The 20627-nt window shown below is 42.5% G+C and overlaps 1 protein-coding gene and 1 long non-coding RNA gene across 2 annotated transcripts; one reads left to right on the forward strand and one right to left on the reverse strand.

The window, feature by feature from the left end:
• Window positions 1–1705: 1705 nt before the first annotated feature.
• On the reverse strand, window positions 1706–1962 carry LOC129152932 (uncharacterized). The gene is made up of 2 exons (XR_008559170.2): window positions 1872–1962; window positions 1706–1804 (listed from the first exon to the last, which is right to left on the reverse strand). It is a non-coding gene; the product is annotated as an uncharacterized lncRNA (long non-coding RNA).
• Window positions 1963–6592: 4630 nt separating this feature from the next.
• LOC129152937 (uncharacterized) lies at window positions 6593–10842 on the forward strand. Its single transcript, XM_054731234.2, has 2 exons — window positions 6593–7045; window positions 8826–10842. The coding sequence occupies exons 1-2, from the start codon at window positions 7024–7026 to the stop codon at window positions 9605–9607; spliced, it is 804 nt and encodes a 267-aa protein (XP_054587209.2). The 5' UTR covers window positions 6593–7023; the 3' UTR covers window positions 9608–10842.
• Window positions 10843–20627: the final 9785 nt, after the last annotated feature.

The raw sequence follows: 20627 nt of genomic DNA on the forward strand, positions 1-20627 counted from the left end.
TTGTCCAACAATTGCACAAAAATATCCAAAAAAGAATACACAAACGCTACAACTAATGGTCTAAGTTGAGAAACTGAAACTGACGGAACAGTTATCAGGCGAGACCGAGGCTCAGACTGAGGCCTTTCCCTGGAGCTAGCTCTGCGGTCACGTGGGTCTGATGCTCATTAATTACTGTAAATCCTCTAATATTGGCCTGTATTCAATTGACGGCCGGGTATCACATTTTGGCCAGTGTCGGAGTCGGCGGAGGTGAATAATGACCGGTTTTTTATAGTGGCCGGGTGGAATGTGGTAACAAGCAAGTACCACAGGGGGGCGGTTGTGTCATCCGTCTCACTTTTGATTTGCCAGTGATAGACCGCGAGGGTAACTTTAACCATGGCAGGTGCGGAGACGAAGGGGAGGCGAAAATTTGATATCAAGTTCAAAGAGAACGTGCTGATTATGCTGCAGAACACTCTGGGGAGCAATATGAACTAGTCACTAGACGACTTCACCGCTCTATAGTGACTTGTTATGCCTGTCATTGACTAGTCGCTGTCACGTGATAATGACCGGCAAGATGCAGTCCTCGGAAAAGAAGACTGATGTCAGCAGGTGACAAGCTCCTGCGCGTCGGGAGGCAACGCGCTGTGCCAGAGCGTCGGTACTGACACCCGCCGTAAAACGGACATTTAACCAAACTGTGACCTTTACCCTCTTGCAATTTAACCTTCCCCTCACCCCCATCCTAACCTTAACCAGCTTGCACATGCAAAGCTCTGTTGACGCGCTCCAGACATCTGCGTCCTGAGCACGGCCACAGTAACATTATCAAATTAGGTGTCGCCACCTCAAAAACTAATTTAACACGTGATCGTTCATGTCGGCTCATTTCTTTTGTTTTCTGTCTTTTATTCTTTCATTTGCGCCTGATGCTTTTCGCTGCTGTGGATCGGGGCGCATCACCTTGTCCTCCAGTGACGCACCGGTGCGGCCGGCGAGCAGCGCGCACCCCGTTGTTTTTGCGGTAGGTAGATCTTTTAGAACTGCAGTTCAAAGATAACTCATAAGGTGAATATATATGAAGGCAGGTAGCAGTTTTTCTTTAGGATTGAGAGGAGATGCAGGAAGATAACAGATACAGGACAGAAAAATAGTCAAATAAAAACAAGTTAGTTTTTGTACCTGGTGGTTGCAACAAACAGACACCATTGAAGGTAATCAGAAGTGAGGAACAGAAAATGAAATTATTTTAATGTTTAGAGCAGCAGGAACTCTGAGAGGCTGCAGGCGCATCAGTGAGTTTGCGGCCGCTGCGCAGGGGGGTGGGGGGTATGGCTGAAGCAGAAACTACCGTTGTTAAAAGAAATGAGTTTAACTTTGAAAATGTGGGCGCAATTTTAATTGTCAAAAACTCCAGCGAACCATTAGTTCATTTTGCTCAAATAGAAATTGAGGCCTGCCTCTAATTCTGGTCCTCTGTCCAATAAAGGCCTGGAGCTTGATGAGCTTGAGTCAAATACAGGCCCGGGCCTGTATTAGAGGATTTACAGTGTACAGAATTTTAGGCTTTTAATACACTTAAACAGAAGAGTGAAAAAAAAAAATCACCCCCCTCAGAGTTGTCATGAGTGTAAACTAGATGATTTAAACCAAAAACCTGTCATGGTCGGAGGCAGTTTCTTGACCCACGACATGCAGAATCACACACGGAAACCAGGAAGGTAAGTAAAAGGGTTTATTTTTGGAAATAATGAGCAACGGAGGTTCGGGACTCGACGAGATGCAGGACTGGCAGCAGGGCTCCAGGGGGAGGTTTCTAAGGAGGGAGACAGAGTGAATAACTAATGGAAACAGACGGAAACTTAACTGGAGACTGGTCTTACTGTTTCTTGGCAGCACTAAATGCACCGGGAGGGTTGTCGGATCCGGGTGAGCTGAGGATATCCAAGAAGGGTGGTTGGTTTGTCCAGAGGTGTAGGAGCTGAGATGGATGTGGTAGGTGAGCGGCTGAGAGCGGGCGGTCAGAGGATGGAGCAGTGTGTCAGGTAGGTTGTGATCCGGGTTTGTTCTGGAGAGGCTGAGGACGTTAAGAGGAACCTGGGAAAAAAGCAGGAGAGGGCATAAAGGGGTTTTCAGACAACAGGTTATCACGAGTACAAATGCAAAAATGTCAAGGTCTGGTTAGTGGCTAGAGCTACCCAAACTGAGTAAATCATCTGGCATGGTGAAGCGTCACACTGCTCCTTAAATCCCCTGGGCCTTGATGAGGAGATCAGCTTCAGCTGGGAGCTCTCAGACACGCCCACCTGTGGAAACAAGCTCAGAGTAGAAAAACCAGGTTACAGGCAGACAGCTCACCACGGACCATGACAAAAACCAAGCTGTACACATGTTTATTTCTGCTGTGAAATGGTATTTTTAACATGGGAGTCAATGAGGATTTGCTATTTTCTGACACCAGCCCCTAGTGGATGAGGGTGGAACTGCAATTTATTTCACTTCCGCATTGGCCTCACTTTCAGAATCGAATTGTGGGGGCTTGGTTTCGACTTCCTCCACCACCATACTAATACTGCTGTCACCACCTGGTGCAGGTGCATGAGACAATGCATCAGCCAGTACAATAAACTTGCCTGGCATGCCTGGCAAACTTGCCTAGCATGTATATCAGTTCAAACGCTGCAGCATCACTATCATACATTGTATTCTTGGTGACATGTCATTGAGATTCTACTTCCTATTTGTGATGAGAGGTTTGTGATCCGTTTCTGCTATGAATGTTGGTAAACCAAACATCTAGCCATGGAACTTCCTGCATCCAAAGACCAAGCCTAAAGTTGCTTTTTCTATTTGAGCGTAGCGTTTCTCAGTCAGATCTGGATGCATATGCCACCGGCTGCCACTTATTTCATTCTTTTGCAACAGTACTGCTCCCAAGCCATTGTTTGAAGCGTCCGTAGAATCCAGAGAGGGATGGAGAAACATCAGGAGACACATGAGGGAAGACGCAGACGCAGACCATGACAGCAGGATAATGCACCATGTCATAAAGCTCAAATCATTTCACATTGGCTTCTTGAACATGACAAGATCGGTCAGATCTGGGATACGGCCAGAAGACCCGTGAGCCTGATCTGGACTCCAGGGAGAATGCTGAACATCTTCAGAACCAAAATCAGTTCAGTTTGCTTACTTTAGATGAATATTTCATTTCTAAGCTTGTAGCCCTCAGCTGACGAGTTGTTAGCTGACCATTAGCCCCATCATACCGTCCCAATAAAATTCACTAATCTATAGATAAAACAATGTGCTGCCAGTTGAACCGCTGTGTGTTTATATTGAAATAACTCCAGAACAAATTTAATCGATAGATCAGCAGAATAATTCCTCCTGGGATGCTGCAGTAGCTCGCTAGCTTGTGTTTGTAGTAAGCCAGGATGGTTCTGAGGTTCTACCGGTCTCTGGAGGATCTATTGTTTAAATATGTGGCTCTTCTTTTAGATCTTATCTGTGTGAGTGTGTCGTGGCTTTCCAAATTACTTTTCCCCTTGCTAACACAGTTAGCTGTGTTGCTGCAGTCATGCTAACGGGACTCGTCTGGAGTGCAGATGGACCGGTAGCGGTTCCAGATAGATTTAGGTTATTATTTTAGGTCAAACCGTTAGTTACAATGTGTGTAGGACTCCGACATAGGGTTCAGACTTTTGGCTGCAACTGTAAACACAATTTTCTGTAATTATTGAATATGAAGTTGATTAAAATACAGCTAAACACGACGTACTAGCGGCATGAGCTGCCCTGTAAGACATCTTTTTAGTGACGTATGACAAACAGCTCTTCACTGTTTAGAGGAATTTAGATTTTTATGATGATTTATGACAAAATTCCTTAAAATGAATAACTGAGCCTAGTTTATCTTTATGTAGATGGTAAAGTGTAGTGAAACAGCGTTAGTCTCAGTCGGCATAAGCAGCAGGGCCCTGCAGGGAATCGAACCCCGTCTCATTACTGAGAGTTCCGTTACCAGAGCCTTTTGCTTTGGGCGACGCGAGACGGTAAAGCAAAACCTGCATCAACACAGCATTTAATGTTGGAACATAAATTCTGTCTTGAAGCAGGAAAAAAGAAACCGTCAGACTAAAAAATTATTTCTAATTAAATTCAATTTAGTATTTTATAAACGTTTTACAGATTTAGAGCCTCCTTTGACTTTTATGCTTTTCGTTAACTTCTCGTTCTTTTACGATGTTTATCCGTTCTTTAGTCGCGGTCAAACGCATCGTAATTTTGTTCTGCGGTGAATCTTAAAGTTATGTTGAATGTAAATAATCGGAGTCTTTATTGCTTTAATTTAACCGCACAGTAACTTGTTCAAATATTCAAGTTAATTTGAATCATTTACATGTTTAGACTATGTTTTATTAGCCTTTAATATTTTAGTATTTATTGTTTAACTTTTTTAAAGAGCTATTTTTAAACGCGTGCACATTTAAACACTAAAACCTTTGTTTGCTCCGTCTGTGTCAGAGCTCTGCTGTTCAGCTCCTTCCTGGTTCCTGCAGGACCACAAAGCCCAGAGAAGCTCAGTCCAGCAGGACGTGAGGACACAAACAGACACGGAGAGCTCCTCCTAAACCTGGAATCAAACGCTTCTACAGATTATTTAGAACAGTTTCTTGTGACAGAACAGTTAGTGAAACAGAAAGGACATGATGAAGATGATGTTATCGTCCTCGTCTTTCATACGGATCAAAGATCACCATCAGCTTACGCTCATGTCACCAAGTAAACGTCCCATTCCTCACTAAGACCTGCTCTATCTGCTCTACCAGATTATCAGAAGCATCACTGTAGTTGTAGTGTAGCCTCCATCTTCCTGCCCTCCTTGGTCTCTTGTTTATCTTCTACCACCTCTCACCATCCATCTCAGGTGGGATCTTGTTTGCTCCGATGGCCTCTTGTGTTCCAGGCTTTCATCTTTTAGTGAACGTTAGAATATCATATACTAATATATATGTATGTATGTGTGTGTGTGTGTGTGTGTGTGTGTGTGTGTGTGTGTGTGTGTGTGTGTGACCCTAAACCAGACTGCCTGCTCCATCAGATGAAAAGGAAATCCTCTCAGGACCCAAATAAAATAGAAGATTTAGCAACCAGACACAGAAGCCCAGGTGAAACCGTCCACATCAGCATCTCCAGTCCTACCAGCTCTAAAAACACACTTCTTAAATAATAAAACACTAAACTCAGCCAACGGATGAAGACGTCCTGGTGCCAGATGCTACCTAAGACATCACCAGTTCAGCTGACTTGATAAAACACTTGGTGACTAAAACAAACATCTGGTGACCTGGTAAAAAACAGTCCTGGTGCAACAAGCTACCTGAGACAAACATTTCCAGTCAACCAGTTCAAGAAAGAAAGAAAGAAATTATATTCAGTGGCGCTGCACTGGAAAAAAAAAATCTCTAGTCCGAGTCGGAGTCGTCCCATCTTGGTCTCTTCAGTGGGATGTACGGGAAGCGCTCTCCAGTCCTCTTCTGGCTGGATCCAAGGGCCGAGGTAGAAGGAGTGGGTTCTTCTACATCCTGGACCTCTTCAGCGCTCCCGTGGGCAGGCCTGGGATCTTCTGGAAGCTCTTCCGGCGGGGCCGGAGGAGCTACCGCCAGCGAGAAGTCTTCTAGTGGTGGAAGCTGCTGGACTTCATCTCTATCCAGAACTGAGCTACCATAACCAGAGTCCACACTAGAAGCCATAAAACCTTTTAAAGCTGACCACAGACCCTCAATAGCACGCTTTGCCTCTACTGGAGGAGCCTGACCATGACCCACAAACACCACATCATCATCAGGAATGTGAAGGGCTGGGTACCTACCTTCATCTTCATCGAGAATCCGGATGACCTCAGGGGCCCCTGCAGTCGCGGGACGCTCCACGATGAAGATGCCTGTGAGGACAAAACAAGACACATTAAATCCACTTGTGTCATAAAACAGTTATGAAAAAGCTACAATGACTTGTTTACAATACAAGAGATGTGTGTCTGCATCTGCATGTGTGCACAAGACACACTTTACTAATCTGGTTGTTTTGGGGGTTTAACAGGTTAAAACCGAGTTCTGCTTTTACTGAAAAAGTTTCCATTTTTAATTTGTGATTGTTTATTATTTATGTTTCATGTTTATAGCTGATGCATTTCTAAAAAGATGTAATGTTTTACAGCTTGTAGACACAACACTGCTCAAATAAAGTTGTTTTAAAATGGGCTCTATAAAAATAAACAGAAGACTCATTAAACTGGTGAAAAGTGTTTAAAATATATTCAAACGGACAGAAATGCATTTATAAACCTGAGAACCAACTCAGAGAACACATCAAACTTTCTACTTGGATAAAACAGGTGAAGTCCTTAAAGATCAAAGGTCTCTAGTTCACTCAGATTTATGGAAACAACTCATGTTCACCGATGCTAACAGGCTGAAGCTAAAGCTAGCTGTACGTTCTACGTCATGACGTTTCATACCTGGTTCATCCGTTGCTATGGTCACGAAAACAACATGTTTTTGTTTGAATACAAAACTTCTGATGTATTCAAACTGGAGATTACAAAAACACAACGGCACTAAAAGTCCTCACTGCTATTACATAATTAGCTAAGTGACCGTTCAAAAACAGCTGCAGTAATAGCTTCTGTCCTCCAGAGGGCTGAGAGACCCCTCGGGTATGAACAGTCTATGGGTGCACCTGCTGCAAAGAGACAGGTTAGGAATCTGTTGCACGCATGTGCGTGTATACGTCATAGAATTAGAACGTTGCTCATCTATAAAAGCTCATGGAATTTTGAAAGTCTTTCATTCGAACTTGCGCTAGAGCAGCACTTGGTCGAGAGCGCTAGAGCAGCACTTGGTCGAGAGAGCCTCTGGAGATTTGCTCAATAGTAGTCCTTGGACGAGCTTGGAGAGCCTCTGCAGAGCAGAAATCGCTGAAGCAGTTTGTGGCTAGCTGAAGAAGACCGAGAACCAACCTACCAGGGAGATGTCCTTCCGGGAGGAGCACGGTAAGCTAACATCAATTAAATTCTCCATCTGAATCATTTCATGTTTCCTAAAGGACAAACTACTGAAACATTATTGTAATGTTAAATTCGTGTATTTGGAAGACCGAATGTGTGTTTTAAAATCGCATTTGGTGTTTTACTCGTGAACAAGACCCCGAGATACTTGAAGTCCTCCACTTGAGGCAGGACCTCTCCACCGACCTGGAGTTGACAAACGCTCTTTTCCGATCGAGAACCATGGTCTCAGACTTGGAGGCGAGGATCCTCATCCCAGCCTCTTCGCACTCGGCTGCGAACCTCCCCAGCAAGAGCGTCCGAAATGAGTTTTCTCCGCGGGGTGGCTGGGTCAGCCTTAGGGATAGGGTGCGGAGCTCGGACATTCGGTCGAGACTCGGAATAGAGCCGCTGCTCCTCCATATCTAGGAGTCAGTTGAGGTGGTTTGGGCATCTTGTTAGAATGCCTCCTGGACGCCTCCCTGGTGAGGAGTTGGGCATGTCCTGCTGGCAGGAGGCCCCCTGGACGACCCAGGACACGTTGGAGAAAGTACATATCCGAACTGGCCCAGGAACGCCTTGCGGTCCTGCCAGAGGAGCTGGTGGAGGTGGCCGGAGAGAGGACGGTGTGGAACTAGTTGGGATGCTGCCCTCGCGACCCGGACACGGCCGGCGGAAGACGACATTTGGTGTTTTATGGAGGTGAAACATGTTTTCTGTGGACAAGTGAGGCTCAAATTCCCCTGGAACAGTTGAACACATCAAATGTTTTTACTAGTTTTGTTGTGGCATGTCGGTTTCTTTTGTATTATTGATATAAAAGAGGATGGACAGCAGCGAGGTGAGAGTGAGCGCGAGGAGCGCCTGTTGGTTTTTGTCAGCTGGGCAAGCAAAATAAAAGCTGAATATGTGGTTCTTTTAGCGGGATAGAGACAAAAGGTTTCTCACATTAGCACCGACCTGTGACTCAACCTCATCACACAGCCTCAGCATCTTGAGGGTCCCAGCAGGTCGGTGGGATGACTATATCAGACTAGAGAGAACCGTTAGAAGAAAACCACTAATTTGGTTTCAGCAAACCCATTTAGTTCAATTTTACATCGAAAATTTTAAAACTAATAAAATGACATGTACGATTCTAAAAAAGAACGCTTCAAACAAAAACATGTTTTCGTGACCATAGCAACGGACGAACCAGGTATGAAACGTCATGACGTAGAACATGCTAGAACGTACAGCTAGCTTTAGCTTCAGCCTGTTAGCATCGGTGAACATGAGTTGTTTCCATAAATCTGAGTGAACTAGAGACCTTTGATCTTTAAGGACTTCACCTGTTTTATCCAAGTAGAAAGTTTGATGTGTTCTCTGAGTTGGTTCTCAGGTTTATAAATGCATTTCTGCCGTTTGAATATATTTTAAACACTTTTCACCAGTTTAACGAGTCTTCTGTTTATTTTCATAGAGCCCATTTTAAAACAACTTTATTTTGAGCAGTGTTGCGTCTACAAGCTGTAAAACATTACATCTTTTTAGAAATGCATCAGCTATAAACATGAAACATAAATAATAAACAATCACATGAATTAAAAATGGAAACTTTTTCAGTAAAAGCAGAACTCGGTTTTAACCTGTTAAACCCCAAAAACAACCAGATTAGTAAAGTGTGTCTTGTGCACACATGCAGATGCAGACACACATCTCTTGTATTGTAAACAAGTCATTGTAGCTTTTTCATAACTGTTTTATGACACAAGTGGATTTAATGTGTCTTGTTTTGTCCTCACAGGCATCTTCATCGTGGAGCGTCCCGCGACTGCAGGGGCCCCTGAGGTCATCCGGATTCTCGATGAAGATGAAGGTAGGTACCCAGCCCTTCACATTCCTGATGATGATGTGGTGTTTGTGGGTCATGGTCAGGCTCCTCCAGTAGAGGCAGAGCGTGCTATTGAGGGTCTGAGAAGGGATGACAAGTTGGAGTTAGAGCGTGCTATTGAGGGTCTGAGAAGGGCTGAGGAGTTGGAGTTAGAGCGTGCTATTGAGGGTCTGAAAAGGGATGACGAGTTGGAGTTAGAGCGTGCTATTGAGGGTCTGAGTAGGGAGGATGAGTTGGAGTTAGAGCGTGCTATTGAGGGTCTGAGTAGTGATGATGATGTGGTGTTTGTGGGTCATGGTCAGGCTCCTCCAGTAGAGGCAGAGTTTGCTTTTGAGGGTCTGAGTAGGGATGAGGAGTTGGAGGCAAAGCGTGCTATTGAGGGTCTGTGGTCAGCTTTAAAAGGTTTTATGGCTTCTAGTGTGGACTCTGGTTATGGTAGCTCAGTTCTGGATAGAGATGAAGACCAGCAGCTTCCACCACTAGAAGACTTCTCGCTGGCGGTAGCTCCTCCGGCCCCGCCGGAAGAGCTTCCAGAAGATCCCAGGCCTGCCCACGGGAGCGCTGAAGAGGTCCAGGATGTAGAAGAACCCACTCCTTCTACTTCGGCCCTTGGATCCAGCCAGAAGAGGACTGGAGAGCGCTTCCCGTACATCCCACTGAAGAGACCAAGATGGGAGGACTCCGACTCGGACTAGAGATTTTTTTTTTCCAGTGCAGCGCCACTGAATATAATTTCTTTCTTTCTTTCTTGAACTGGTTGACTGGAAATGTTTGTCTCAGGTAGCTTGTTGCACCAGGACTGTTTTTTACCAGGTCACCAGATGTTTGTTTTAGTCACCAAGTGTTTTATCAAGTCAGCTGAACTGGTGATGTCTTAGGTAGCATCTGGCACCAGGACGTCTTCATCCGTTGGCTGAGTTTAGTGTTTTATTATTTAAGAAGTGTGTTTTTAGAGCTGGTAGAACTGGAGATGCTGATGTGGACGGTTTCACCTGGGCTTCTGTGTCTGGTTGCTAAATCTTCTATTTTATTTGGGTCCTGAGAGGATTTCCTTTTCATCTGATGGAGCAGGCAGTCTGGTTTAGGGTCACACACACACACACACACACACACACATACATATATATTAGTATATGATATTCTAACGTTCACTAAAAGATGAAAGCCTGGAACACAAGAGGCCATCGGAGCAAACAAGATCCCACCTGAGATGGATGGTGAGAGGTGGTAGAAGATAAACAAGAGACCAAGGAGGGCAGGAAGATGGAGGCTAAACTACAACTACAGTGATGCTTCTGATAATCTGGTAGAGCAGATAGAGCAGGTCTTAGTGAGGAATGGGACGTTTACTTGGTGACATGAGCGTAAGCTGATGGTGATCTTTGATCCGTATGAAAGACGAGGACGATAACATCATCTTCATCATGTCCTTTCTGTTTCACTAACTGTTCTGTCACAAGAAACTGTTCTAAATAATCTGTAGAAGCGTTTGATTCCAGGTTTAGGAGGAGCTCTCCGTGTCTGTTTGTGTCCTCACGTCCTGCTGGACTGAGCTTCTCTGGGCTTTGTGGTCCTGCAGGAACCAGGAAGGAGCTGAACAGCAGAGCTCTGACACAGACGGAGCAAACAAAGGTTTTAGTGTTTAAATGTGCACGCGTTTAAAAATAGCTCTTTAAAAAAGTTAAACAATAAATACTAAAATATTAAAGGCTAATAAAACATAGTCTAAATATGTAAATGATTCAAATTAACTTGAATATTTGAACAAGTTACTGTGCGGTTAAATTAAAGCAATAAAGACTCCGATTATTTACATTCAACATAACTTTAAGATTCACCGCAGAACAAAATTACGATGCGTTTGACCGCGACTAAAGAACGGATAAACATCGTAAAAGAACGAGAAGTTAACGAAAAGCATAAAAGTCAAAGCAGGCTCTAAATCTGTAAAACGTTTATAAATTACTAAAATGAATTTAATTAGAAATTTTTTTTTATTTTGACGGTTTCTTTTTCCCTGCTTCAAGACAGAATTTATGTTCCAACATTAAATGCTGTGTTGATGCAGGTTTTGCTTTACCGTCTCGCGTCGCCCAAAGCAAAAGGCTCTGGTAACGGAACTCTCAGTAATGAGACGGGGTTCGATTCCCTGCAGGGCCCTGCTGCTTATGCCGACTGAGACTAACGCTGTTTCACTACACGTTACCATCTACATAAAGATAAACTAGGTTCAGTTATTCATTTTAAGGAATTTTGTCATAAATTATCATAAAAATCTAAATTCCTCTAAACAATGAAGAGCTGTTTGTCATACGTCACTAAAAAGATGTCTTACAGGGCAGCTCATGCCGCTAGTACGTCGTGTTTAGCTGTATTTTAATCAACTCCATATTCAATAATTACAGAAAATTGTGTTTACAGTTGCAGCCAAAAGTCTGAACCCTATGTCGGAGTCCTACACACATTTTAAAGCCACGATATGAAATTTTTTCATATTTCAAAATTTTCTTGAGCCAGTATGTGCTAAAGTGACCGTTAACAGCAGTGGTATGAAGTTCCCAGCCTGGAGGGCCGGTATCAAGCACGTTTTAGTTTTAACTCCGTTTCGACACACCTGATTTCAACCAGCAGGTGATTAACTCCTTAGCATTCCAGCGTCCCGCCCGAGGGACAAAACCCCATTGCGCTGGAAATTTACGGGGTTAAGCTTCTGCAGAGCCTGAACTGCTGCACAGGTGATTAAACCACTGAATCAAGCATATTGGAGCAGAGAAACCACTAAAACGTGCTGGATACCGGCCCTCCAGGACCGGAATCGAATACTCCTGTTTTAGAGGGTTAATGAACAGCCACCCAGCACACATCGCACCCCTTTGGCCAGAATGTTCTACTTTCAACTCCAGACTGGCAGTTGGCTCTGTTGGGACTCAAACAAATATTGAGCGGACATACCTGGAGCTGCAGTCTGCTTCCAGCACATTTCCTGCATGTTTTGAATCATGAACGCAGCTGATTTATAATATGTTTATTGCCAGACAGAAGTCCATTTTAAAAGAAACATACAGATAAAAGAAAAAGATACAAGAAAAGAAAGGATACCAATTAACATTAATACCAATAAAAGCCTGTATAAAATCACAGGATATAACTGCAGTGGAGGTAAGGGACAACAAAACTAACTAGTTGAGATAAATCCACCCAAACATTTTAACCAGTGCATTCTCAGCCTAGACGTATAACGAGAGCAGCTCACAGTGGGATTTGAGAGTGCAACTATAATACTATTGGAAGACTCTTCCAGCCGTCTCATAAACTTGAACATTAAATTTCTTAGAAGTGCCTTAAATGTGCACACGCTCACAGAAACACACGTTTGACTAGCACTGCCTCCCCTGGGAATTTTGAGGAGGATTCTCGTTGCATCATTGTTTGCCACTTGTAACCTGTGCAAGCTCGACTTTTTATAGAATGACCCCAGATGTGCAGTATAGAGTGGTGTGCAGTATGCTTTAAGTAATGCCACTTTAACAGGTGTGGAACAACAGCTGAAAGTCCGTGCAATGGTGTTTGCTTGCACATATAGCTTGCAGCACTGCCTGTAAATATCATCATCGCCGCTCATATTGGCTGTGATAAAGTGTCCAAGATATTTCATCTTTTCACAGACTGCAAGACTGTTGCTGGACAACTTAAACACAGGAAAATTACGCCTTTTATCCTGGGTGGTTCTGTAGATTAGAACAACACTTTTGCTCGAGTTATATTTTAAATCATATTCCATTCCATACCCAGTACTAACATCTAGGAGCTGCTGCTGCTGATTTGTTCAATTTAGTGATGAATCACTCATGTAGACACTGAGGGTGGTTTCCAGGAGCACTACTCAGCCTAAAAGAGCTCTGTACAGCGTGGTTTGAGTCAGCCCATCTGAAAGCAGGTTTGTTCCCACGCCAGCTCCATGAAGCCCCTAGCCAATCAGCGGCCAGAATCACGATACCGGCCCAACTCAGCCTTGCCAGGTACCTCAATGGAGCAGGGACTAAAAATAGGGGAGAAAATGGAGGGAAAATACCAAACCGTGCCCTTGGAAACCGTGGTCGGGCTGAACTGCATCGGTCCGAGTTGCCCTGAGTAGTGTTCCTGGAAAAGCACCTTAAGGCTGCAGAACCAGGCATATCGGCTCTACTAACTCCAACAGACCTGACCGGCAATCTGAAGTTGCAAGTGTGGTATTCTGGCCACAGAGCGGTGAGGGTCTGAGTGACATTTCATTCACCATGTAAAGGGTCATTTTGGCACATACTGGCTCAAGAAAATGAGTTCAAAATACGAAAAAGTTGTAAAGTATCACTTTAAGTTATCTTGGTGTCGTGGTCTGGGGTGAGTCCTCCTCTCTCTGCTAAACCTTCTCTGAGCTTCTCCTGCAGGTGGGCGTGTCAAGGAGTGACCAGCTGCAGCCCATCTGCTCATCAGTTGGCCAGGGACATATAAGCTGCTGGGAGACATCTTTATTCGCTGGATGATTAACTCAACTTTGGTATCTACGACTCCCGAGCCTGATTACTGAGTAATCCGAATAGATATCGTCCAAGTCGTACTTCTAGCCAGACTGCTAGTTCCTGTGTGTTTTTCCAAGCTTGCCTGATTTTTGTAAGCTGCCTCTTCTCCAGATTTCCACCACCACCTTTCATACCGTGCTGCAACCTACCGGACCAGTCCCGCTGTCTCCCAGCCGTTCCCTGGCTGTCCACTCCAAACTGACCTTACCTTACCGGATCCTGCTCCCTATTCTGTGCTCAGCTCCTCCAGCCCTCCAGCGACCTGGAAACCCAGTCTCCTGTGATCCAGCAAGCGTGTGTTCTTCAAGGTACTGAAAATGTCAAAAAGAGCTGGTGAGATTGCTTAAAGGGGTTTTGTGCAAAAATCTTCATTTTCCTGTTTTGTATAGACCACAAAATTGTTCTAACTTTAAAAATATAGTCGCAACACGTCCCCTTTAACATGTGCTTTTGTAGCAGGAAGTCCTTTACAGTTCTCCAATCAGCCCCAAGACAAAATGCACATTGCCGTAAATGAAGCATTAAAAAGGCAAAGCGAGGTTTAATTTATACATTTATTCTGATCACAACTGTACAGGAGTGTATCGTCACAGCAGAAACGCAACCTAAACCTGACCGTGGAACAACAGCCGTCACAACACATCCAGAACTCCAACAGAAATGTACAGGCTCAGATCATTTCAACTCAACATTTAGATTCCTCTTGATCATCATCATAGTTATTATTATTCACATAGAACTATCTGTCTTTCAAATATATCTTTGTTTTAAAGAGCATAAAAATACAAGTGGACTTTTCACTAGGATGAAAACTGGTGGCTGATCCACCGTCTTGGCTTATATGAAGGGAAAACACTGAAAACTGGGGGCGTCGGGAGGAGTGAAGCCAACTTATTACAGCTTACCAGATTTTTTTGTTATTTTATTTATTTATATTAGCTCATACAAGGCTTTGCAGTAGTTACAGAAGGTTGCAGATATTTGGGCGTTGACTTTTAGGGTTAAGTCACTTGGACATCACTGACACAAAGAGGCGTTGTCAAAGAAATCATGAAGCTGTTAAACAAAAGGAATAGATAAATACGAATGCACGGAGATTTGCAGAATAAACACCAAATTTAGAAATAATGGTGATAAAAGAGGAAGACGAGATGGAGGTTAAGTTGATTAAAGGCAATTTTACTAACCAAACACTAGAGGGCGCTTTAGGAGCGCCAGTTTTAAACCTACCGTAAATCCTCTAATACAGGCCCGGAACTGTATTTGACTCAAGCTCATCAAGCTCCAGGCCTTTATTGGAAGGAGGGACAGAATTAGAGGCAGGCCTCAATTTCTATTTGAGCAAAATGAACTAATGGTTCGCTGGAGTTTTTGACAATTAAAATTGCGCCCACATTTTCAAAGTTAAACACATTTCTTTTAACAACGGTAGTTTCTGCTTCAGCCCTCTCCCCCCTCCCCCTGCGCAGCGGCCACAAACTCACTGATGCGCCTGCAGCCGCTCAGAGTTCCTGCTGCTCTAAACATTAAAATAATTATTTCATTTTCTGTTCCTCACTTCTGATTACCTTCAATGGTGTCTGTTTGTTGCAACCACCAGGTACAAAACCGAACTTGTTTTTATTTGACTATTTTTCTGTCCTGTATCTGTTTATTATCTTCCTGCATCTCCTCTCAATCCTAAAGAAAAACTGCTACCTGGCTTCATACCCAGATAGCAAACGGACTTCAGACTGGATCCGTCCTGAAGGTACCGTAAGCTTTGGAACGGATCAGCAAAACGGACCCGTATCGGAGTCCACTTGCTCTCCGGAAAAGATCCGGAACGGTGCATGATCATGGATCCGGATCATATCCGGTGAGGAGTCTGTCCGGATCAACTCCTTTGGCACATCATCCGATCCGGGTCCGCTTTGGACCCGTGCATAAAACTCATCATCCAGTCATAGTCCGTTTTGGACCCGTCTATGAAGCACATCATCCGGTCCGGATTTGGTTTGTACCCGTCCATCACCAGGTTCAGCTAGCTTTGTGTGCTCTTTAATAAAGGAAATAATCCAGTCTGGTTTTTTAATTTTATTTAATCATTGGAATTCCTTAATGTTTAATTAGTAAATGAAAACATGCAGTACCTGAGTACGCTTTACATAAACTAAGAGCTTTGGAGTAAATGATTTAAAATTGTCACACCACACTTATCCTTTATATTAAAGGAAATACACACCCAAATCATAAACGTATTTTGATGAATATTTATTAGTAGTAATACTAATGTAGTATTACAGGAGTATAAAAAAGGTGTCCGTTACATGTACAAGTATAAATTATAATAGTAATACAAACGGTAATAAAAAAAACTGTCCGTTACATGTGCAAGCAAATGTAGCGTTGTTAATCTACATAACTAGAATTTAACAGCTGTTGCTATTCAGCTTTGTTAAACCCTGAGAAAGATCAAACGAATACAGATATTTATATAATCGATAGAAGTTCATACACCAACTGGCTTGGTCTATATTTAATCAAAAGATTATTATTTAATTTAAGAGATTTAAATTAATAGCAAATGTTTATTTATTAATTCAGAAGATCTAAAGAGATCTTAGCTCGTTCAATGAACAATATACACCACTCTGAGTTTATTTCCATGGAGAGTCAAGTTAAAAAGGTTAAGAAATTTATTACTAAAACAATTTAAAATGTGACATTTTAAAACAATTTATAAAAGACAATTCATAAAAGCTTTGGTATTAAAAACAACCTCTGTGTTGGATGGATCTAAGATGAAGTGTGTTTGTTTGCGGGTGAATGCAATGTTCTCAGAATGTGTATCTTGAGCGAAGAGGAGCGTTCTGGGTGAAAAGAATTTGGTTTGCAGATAAACTAAAGTTGTTCTTATTGAAGAGCATTCAGATGCAATCTTGTGTTCTACCTCACCGTTCAGACGACCCTCTGTTCAGATCCAGAGGTCATAGGAGGATGTTGATCAGCCTCTGGGTACTTGGTCCGGTAGGGGAGACCAGTGGTACCGACTCTCTGGTCCTAGAGTTGCCGCAGGCACACAGGTGTGGAATTGGTTCTTGAGGAATCTCGTAGCGTCAGCTTTGTTCGTAGGTGTTGTGTCGGAGCAATTCTGCCAGCGTGACAGAGATCGCTTGTTTGGTTAAAGAGCGTCTGGGCGGCCGTCCCAACGTCTCTAGAACTCATTTGCAAAATGCTGAGAGTTCTGTTTTATAAGATGGACATTTCCCTGGTCTACGAATCAGGTTCTGACATGTAGATTTAACATACCGCAGAAGACCGCCTTCCCAAGATAGAAAGCTCTGGTGTTATGGAAAAAGACATGTGAGTGCAGTTAACCTTAACCTGATTACTGTGTCCTGCATGGTGTGTATAAGTGCAGGTGATCTTCTTGTCACTGTTAAACATTACTGATTTTCATAAATAATAATAATTATTAACCAAAGAATAATAATTCATTTCAGTAATTAAATACATTTATAATGAACCTTTGGTGATTTAACAGTAAAAGAGTTTATTATAAATGATTCTTCTGGAACGTGATAAAATCCTTGTCTTGCTGTGGAGGCAAAGGAAGTCAAGATCTGGTAAGGCAGTTCAGATTAAAGATGGTTTACAGCAGACTTCGCGTCTCCTGTGATGGATAATCTGTAGATAGAAGTACAGCCAGGACAGCTTGACCCAGCTGAGGGAAGTGTGACCTTTGGGTCACAAATGAGGCCATTCATGTTGTAAAGGGTTTAATTTACATCTATTTAATGAGCCATAAGACATGAGATTCCATAGTGAATATGAAATCAATCTTATAGATCTTTGGGTACTTTTAACCAGAAGATTGGAACTTTTTATTGCAGGGATTATGTAACAACTTCGTATTAACTCAGAGACAAAAGAAAGAGAGTCAACTTTTAAAAATTTAAAGATTTATTACTAAATAAATTAAAACTAAACTAACTTTAAACACTAAATGTATGGTGTAACTAAGGTGAAGTGAGACGGAGAATGGTGTAGAGTGGAATGTTGTTCAGAACCAGCAAATCCGGAGAAACGATTAGTTCTGATGGGAGTAAAGGTGATGTCTTCGTGCTAAGCTTTGGTTAGGAGATTCATAACACACATTGAGACGCCATTCTGTCGGCCTACGTACCCTTTCAGAAGTCCCCTTTAGACCAGGAATGTCGAGGTCCAGCTTGACCCTCTCTGGAACCGAAGCCGGTAGGAAAAGCAGCGGTTGCCGACCAGACCAGTCTTGAGATACTTCCGGGTCACTACAGTTTTGTTGGCATCTAGCGAGACTCAAAACGGGGTCGTGATGGTTCAGCTTTTATTCTGAAAAGAACCGTTGCAGCAGTTGGAACAGCAACAGATTTTATCCAGCTTGTCGTTGGTTCTTTCGGTTGAACAGGAAAGTTACGGGTTGGCCACTCCGACAACTTCTCTAGAACGCTTTGAACCGGCGCTAAAGATGATGTGGGCATAGTTTTATAATTCGGATGTTTTGGTTTATGTCGAATGAAAAGATGACAGATTTACCAAGCGCCACCAAAACCACGCCTCCGTCAGATCTGGAAAATTCTGATTGGATCAGTAAAAGCCATGTGTGATGTGGCTTAACTTTTCGTGTGATCAGTCTCTAGTGGAAACATTTAAAGTTATATTACTTATTATAGGATTATAATATCAAGTATTTAATATTTTCATTTCACAAATTGGTTCACATTTTATTATTGACTAACACTTTGTTTGATTAGCTTATTAAAAATAGAGTTTTTTGATTTATTAAAAAGGAAGAGTCCTTTGTCTTCATTCTTCTCTTGCGCTGGAAAGGAAAACAGTTTAGAAGCAAATGCATGAGACCTTGAACAATATCTCATGCAGATTAGTTCTTGCTGAGGAGAGGGGGGGGAATTACTTTTAGGTGGAAAACAGTCATTCATTCCGTTACAATGTCGCTACACAAAGTATAAAGTATAATAATAGTAATAGAAACAGCATTAAAAAATTGTGTTACCAGACTGTATATTGTGTTATGAAATGAATGCTGGTCAGTGGGTTGAACTTCTTGTGTACCACTACGTCGCCTAAAGCAATCTCGATCTGCTGCTAAGTTAAACCAGCGGACAGCATGTTTACATATGTCGTGGTTAAGCACGGGAGATGGGATTTTTTCCTCACAGATTCTGCAATCACAAAAGCAAATTTAAATGTTAATCATCATCCACCACCACAATTTTCTATTGTAACAGGACACAATCTCCACTAATATCATATTTCTCTAAGCAGAAAATAATTTGTCAACTAAAGCGCTCAATACTATTTCTTCTTTTATTAGACCAGCTTTAGAAGTAGCTATACAAGTTTATATTGACGCTGTGTAGCGTTTATAAGAAGTGAAACGCTGGAAACAATACCTCAGTGTGTGAATAGCAAAGGACTGAACTGGCTGGTGGCAAGAGCTGTCGTAGTGGAGCACATATTGTTGACCCAGAAAAATGTGTGAACATTTTAAAATGAGTACTTACGCAGAAGCAGTGTTTTTGATGACATCTGGTTGAAAGACTTCTTCCCATTGACACTCCATTTCCTGGGGAGTTGCATCCAGCTTGCTGGTTAAATAATTGACCTCGGCTTCTAGTTGCTCCATCAGTTTTTTTAGATGCTCCAGCAAGTCCAAAATCTGGGCTTCTGTGGCTGTTGGGAAGAATATTAGAAAATATACATCAGTCAGTTTTATCAGTTTGGAAAACATTATGTAGCAGATACAAACTCTATATTTTATATAATAAAAAGAAATTAAATAATGATTTATTCAAACTGTAACGGAACGAAATGATGTTTTTTCCCCTCCTCTGCACAGGACTAGTCTGCATGAGATATGGTCTCAAGGTCTCATGCATTCGCTCTAACCTGCTTCTTTTCAGCTCAACAGAAGAATGAAGAATGAACTCCTTTCTTTTAATTAATCAAAGAACTCTATTTTTAATAAAGCTAATCCAACCAAGTGTTAGTCAACAAATAAGATGTGACCGACCTGTGAAATCTAAATATTAATTACTTTATTACAATCCTATAGAATATAAAGGTACTATGACTTTACATGTTCCAACAGGACTCATTTCACGTAGCGTTAAAAGACATGACACATTCCTTTCACTGATCCAATCAGAATCTGACAGATCTGACGGAGGCGTGGTTTTGATGGTGTTTGGTAACTCTGCCAACTTTTCATTCGACCATAAACCATAATATCCGAAGTATAAAACTATGCCCACATCATCTCTAACACCAGTTCAAAGCGTTCCAGAGAAGTTGTCGGAGTGGCCAATCCGTAACTTTCCTCTTTAACCGAAAGAACCAACGACAAGCTGGAAAATTCGTTTTTGTTCAAACTGCTGCAACAGTTCCTTTCAAAATAAAAGCTGAACCATCAAGACCCAGGCTCGGGTCTCAGCAATTGCCAACAAATTGTCGTGACCCAGGAGTATCTCAAGACGGGTGGTCGGTTGCCGTGGCTTCTTCTACATGCTCCGGCTCCATAAGGTCAAGCTGGACCTTTACACCTCCTGATCTAGACGGGGACTTCCGCTCAGGGTATGTAGACCGGCAAATGGCATTGAATGTATTTATGAACCTCCTAACCAAAGCTTAACGCGAAGACATCACCTTCCGTTTCCATCAGAACTAATCGCTTCTTCGGACTTGCTGGTTCTGATCAACATCACACGTCATCCATTCACCGTCTCATCCACTTTAGTTACACCATACATGTAGTGCTTAAAGTCAGTCTAGTTGAATTTGTTAGTAATAAAATCCTTAACTTTTAAACTTGACACTCTCTCTTCTGTTGTCTCTGAGTGAACACGAAGCGGTTATCTAATCCCTGCATTAAAAAGTTCCAATCTTCTGGTTTAATTAACCTTACAGATCCGTAAGGTGGATTTCATATTTCCTATGGAATCCTTCGCCTTATGGCTTATTAAATAACATGCAATTTAAATCATTTCAAAACCAACAACAAAAATTACCCACCAGAGCAGGGAAGGGTGCCCATAGTCAAACCATCTCCCTCGCCAGGTAAGTGTGTGCACCTGGCTTGCAGACAAGGTTTGTTGTTGGCATGGTGATGGTTCAACAG

This window comes from Nothobranchius furzeri, chromosome 17 (assembly GCF_043380555.1).
Source record: "Nothobranchius furzeri strain GRZ-AD chromosome 17, NfurGRZ-RIMD1, whole genome shotgun sequence".
NCBI classification, from domain to species: domain Eukaryota; kingdom Metazoa; phylum Chordata; class Actinopteri; order Cyprinodontiformes; family Nothobranchiidae; genus Nothobranchius; species Nothobranchius furzeri.

Coding starts and splice junctions, on each gene's coding strand:
- LOC129152937 (XM_054731234.2), top strand. CDS start 7,024: ATGTCCTTCCGGGAGGAGCACG. Junction 7,046..8,825: donor GTCCTTCCGGGAGGAGCACG/GTAAGCTAACAT, acceptor TTGTCCTCACAG/GCATCTTCATCGTGGAGCGT.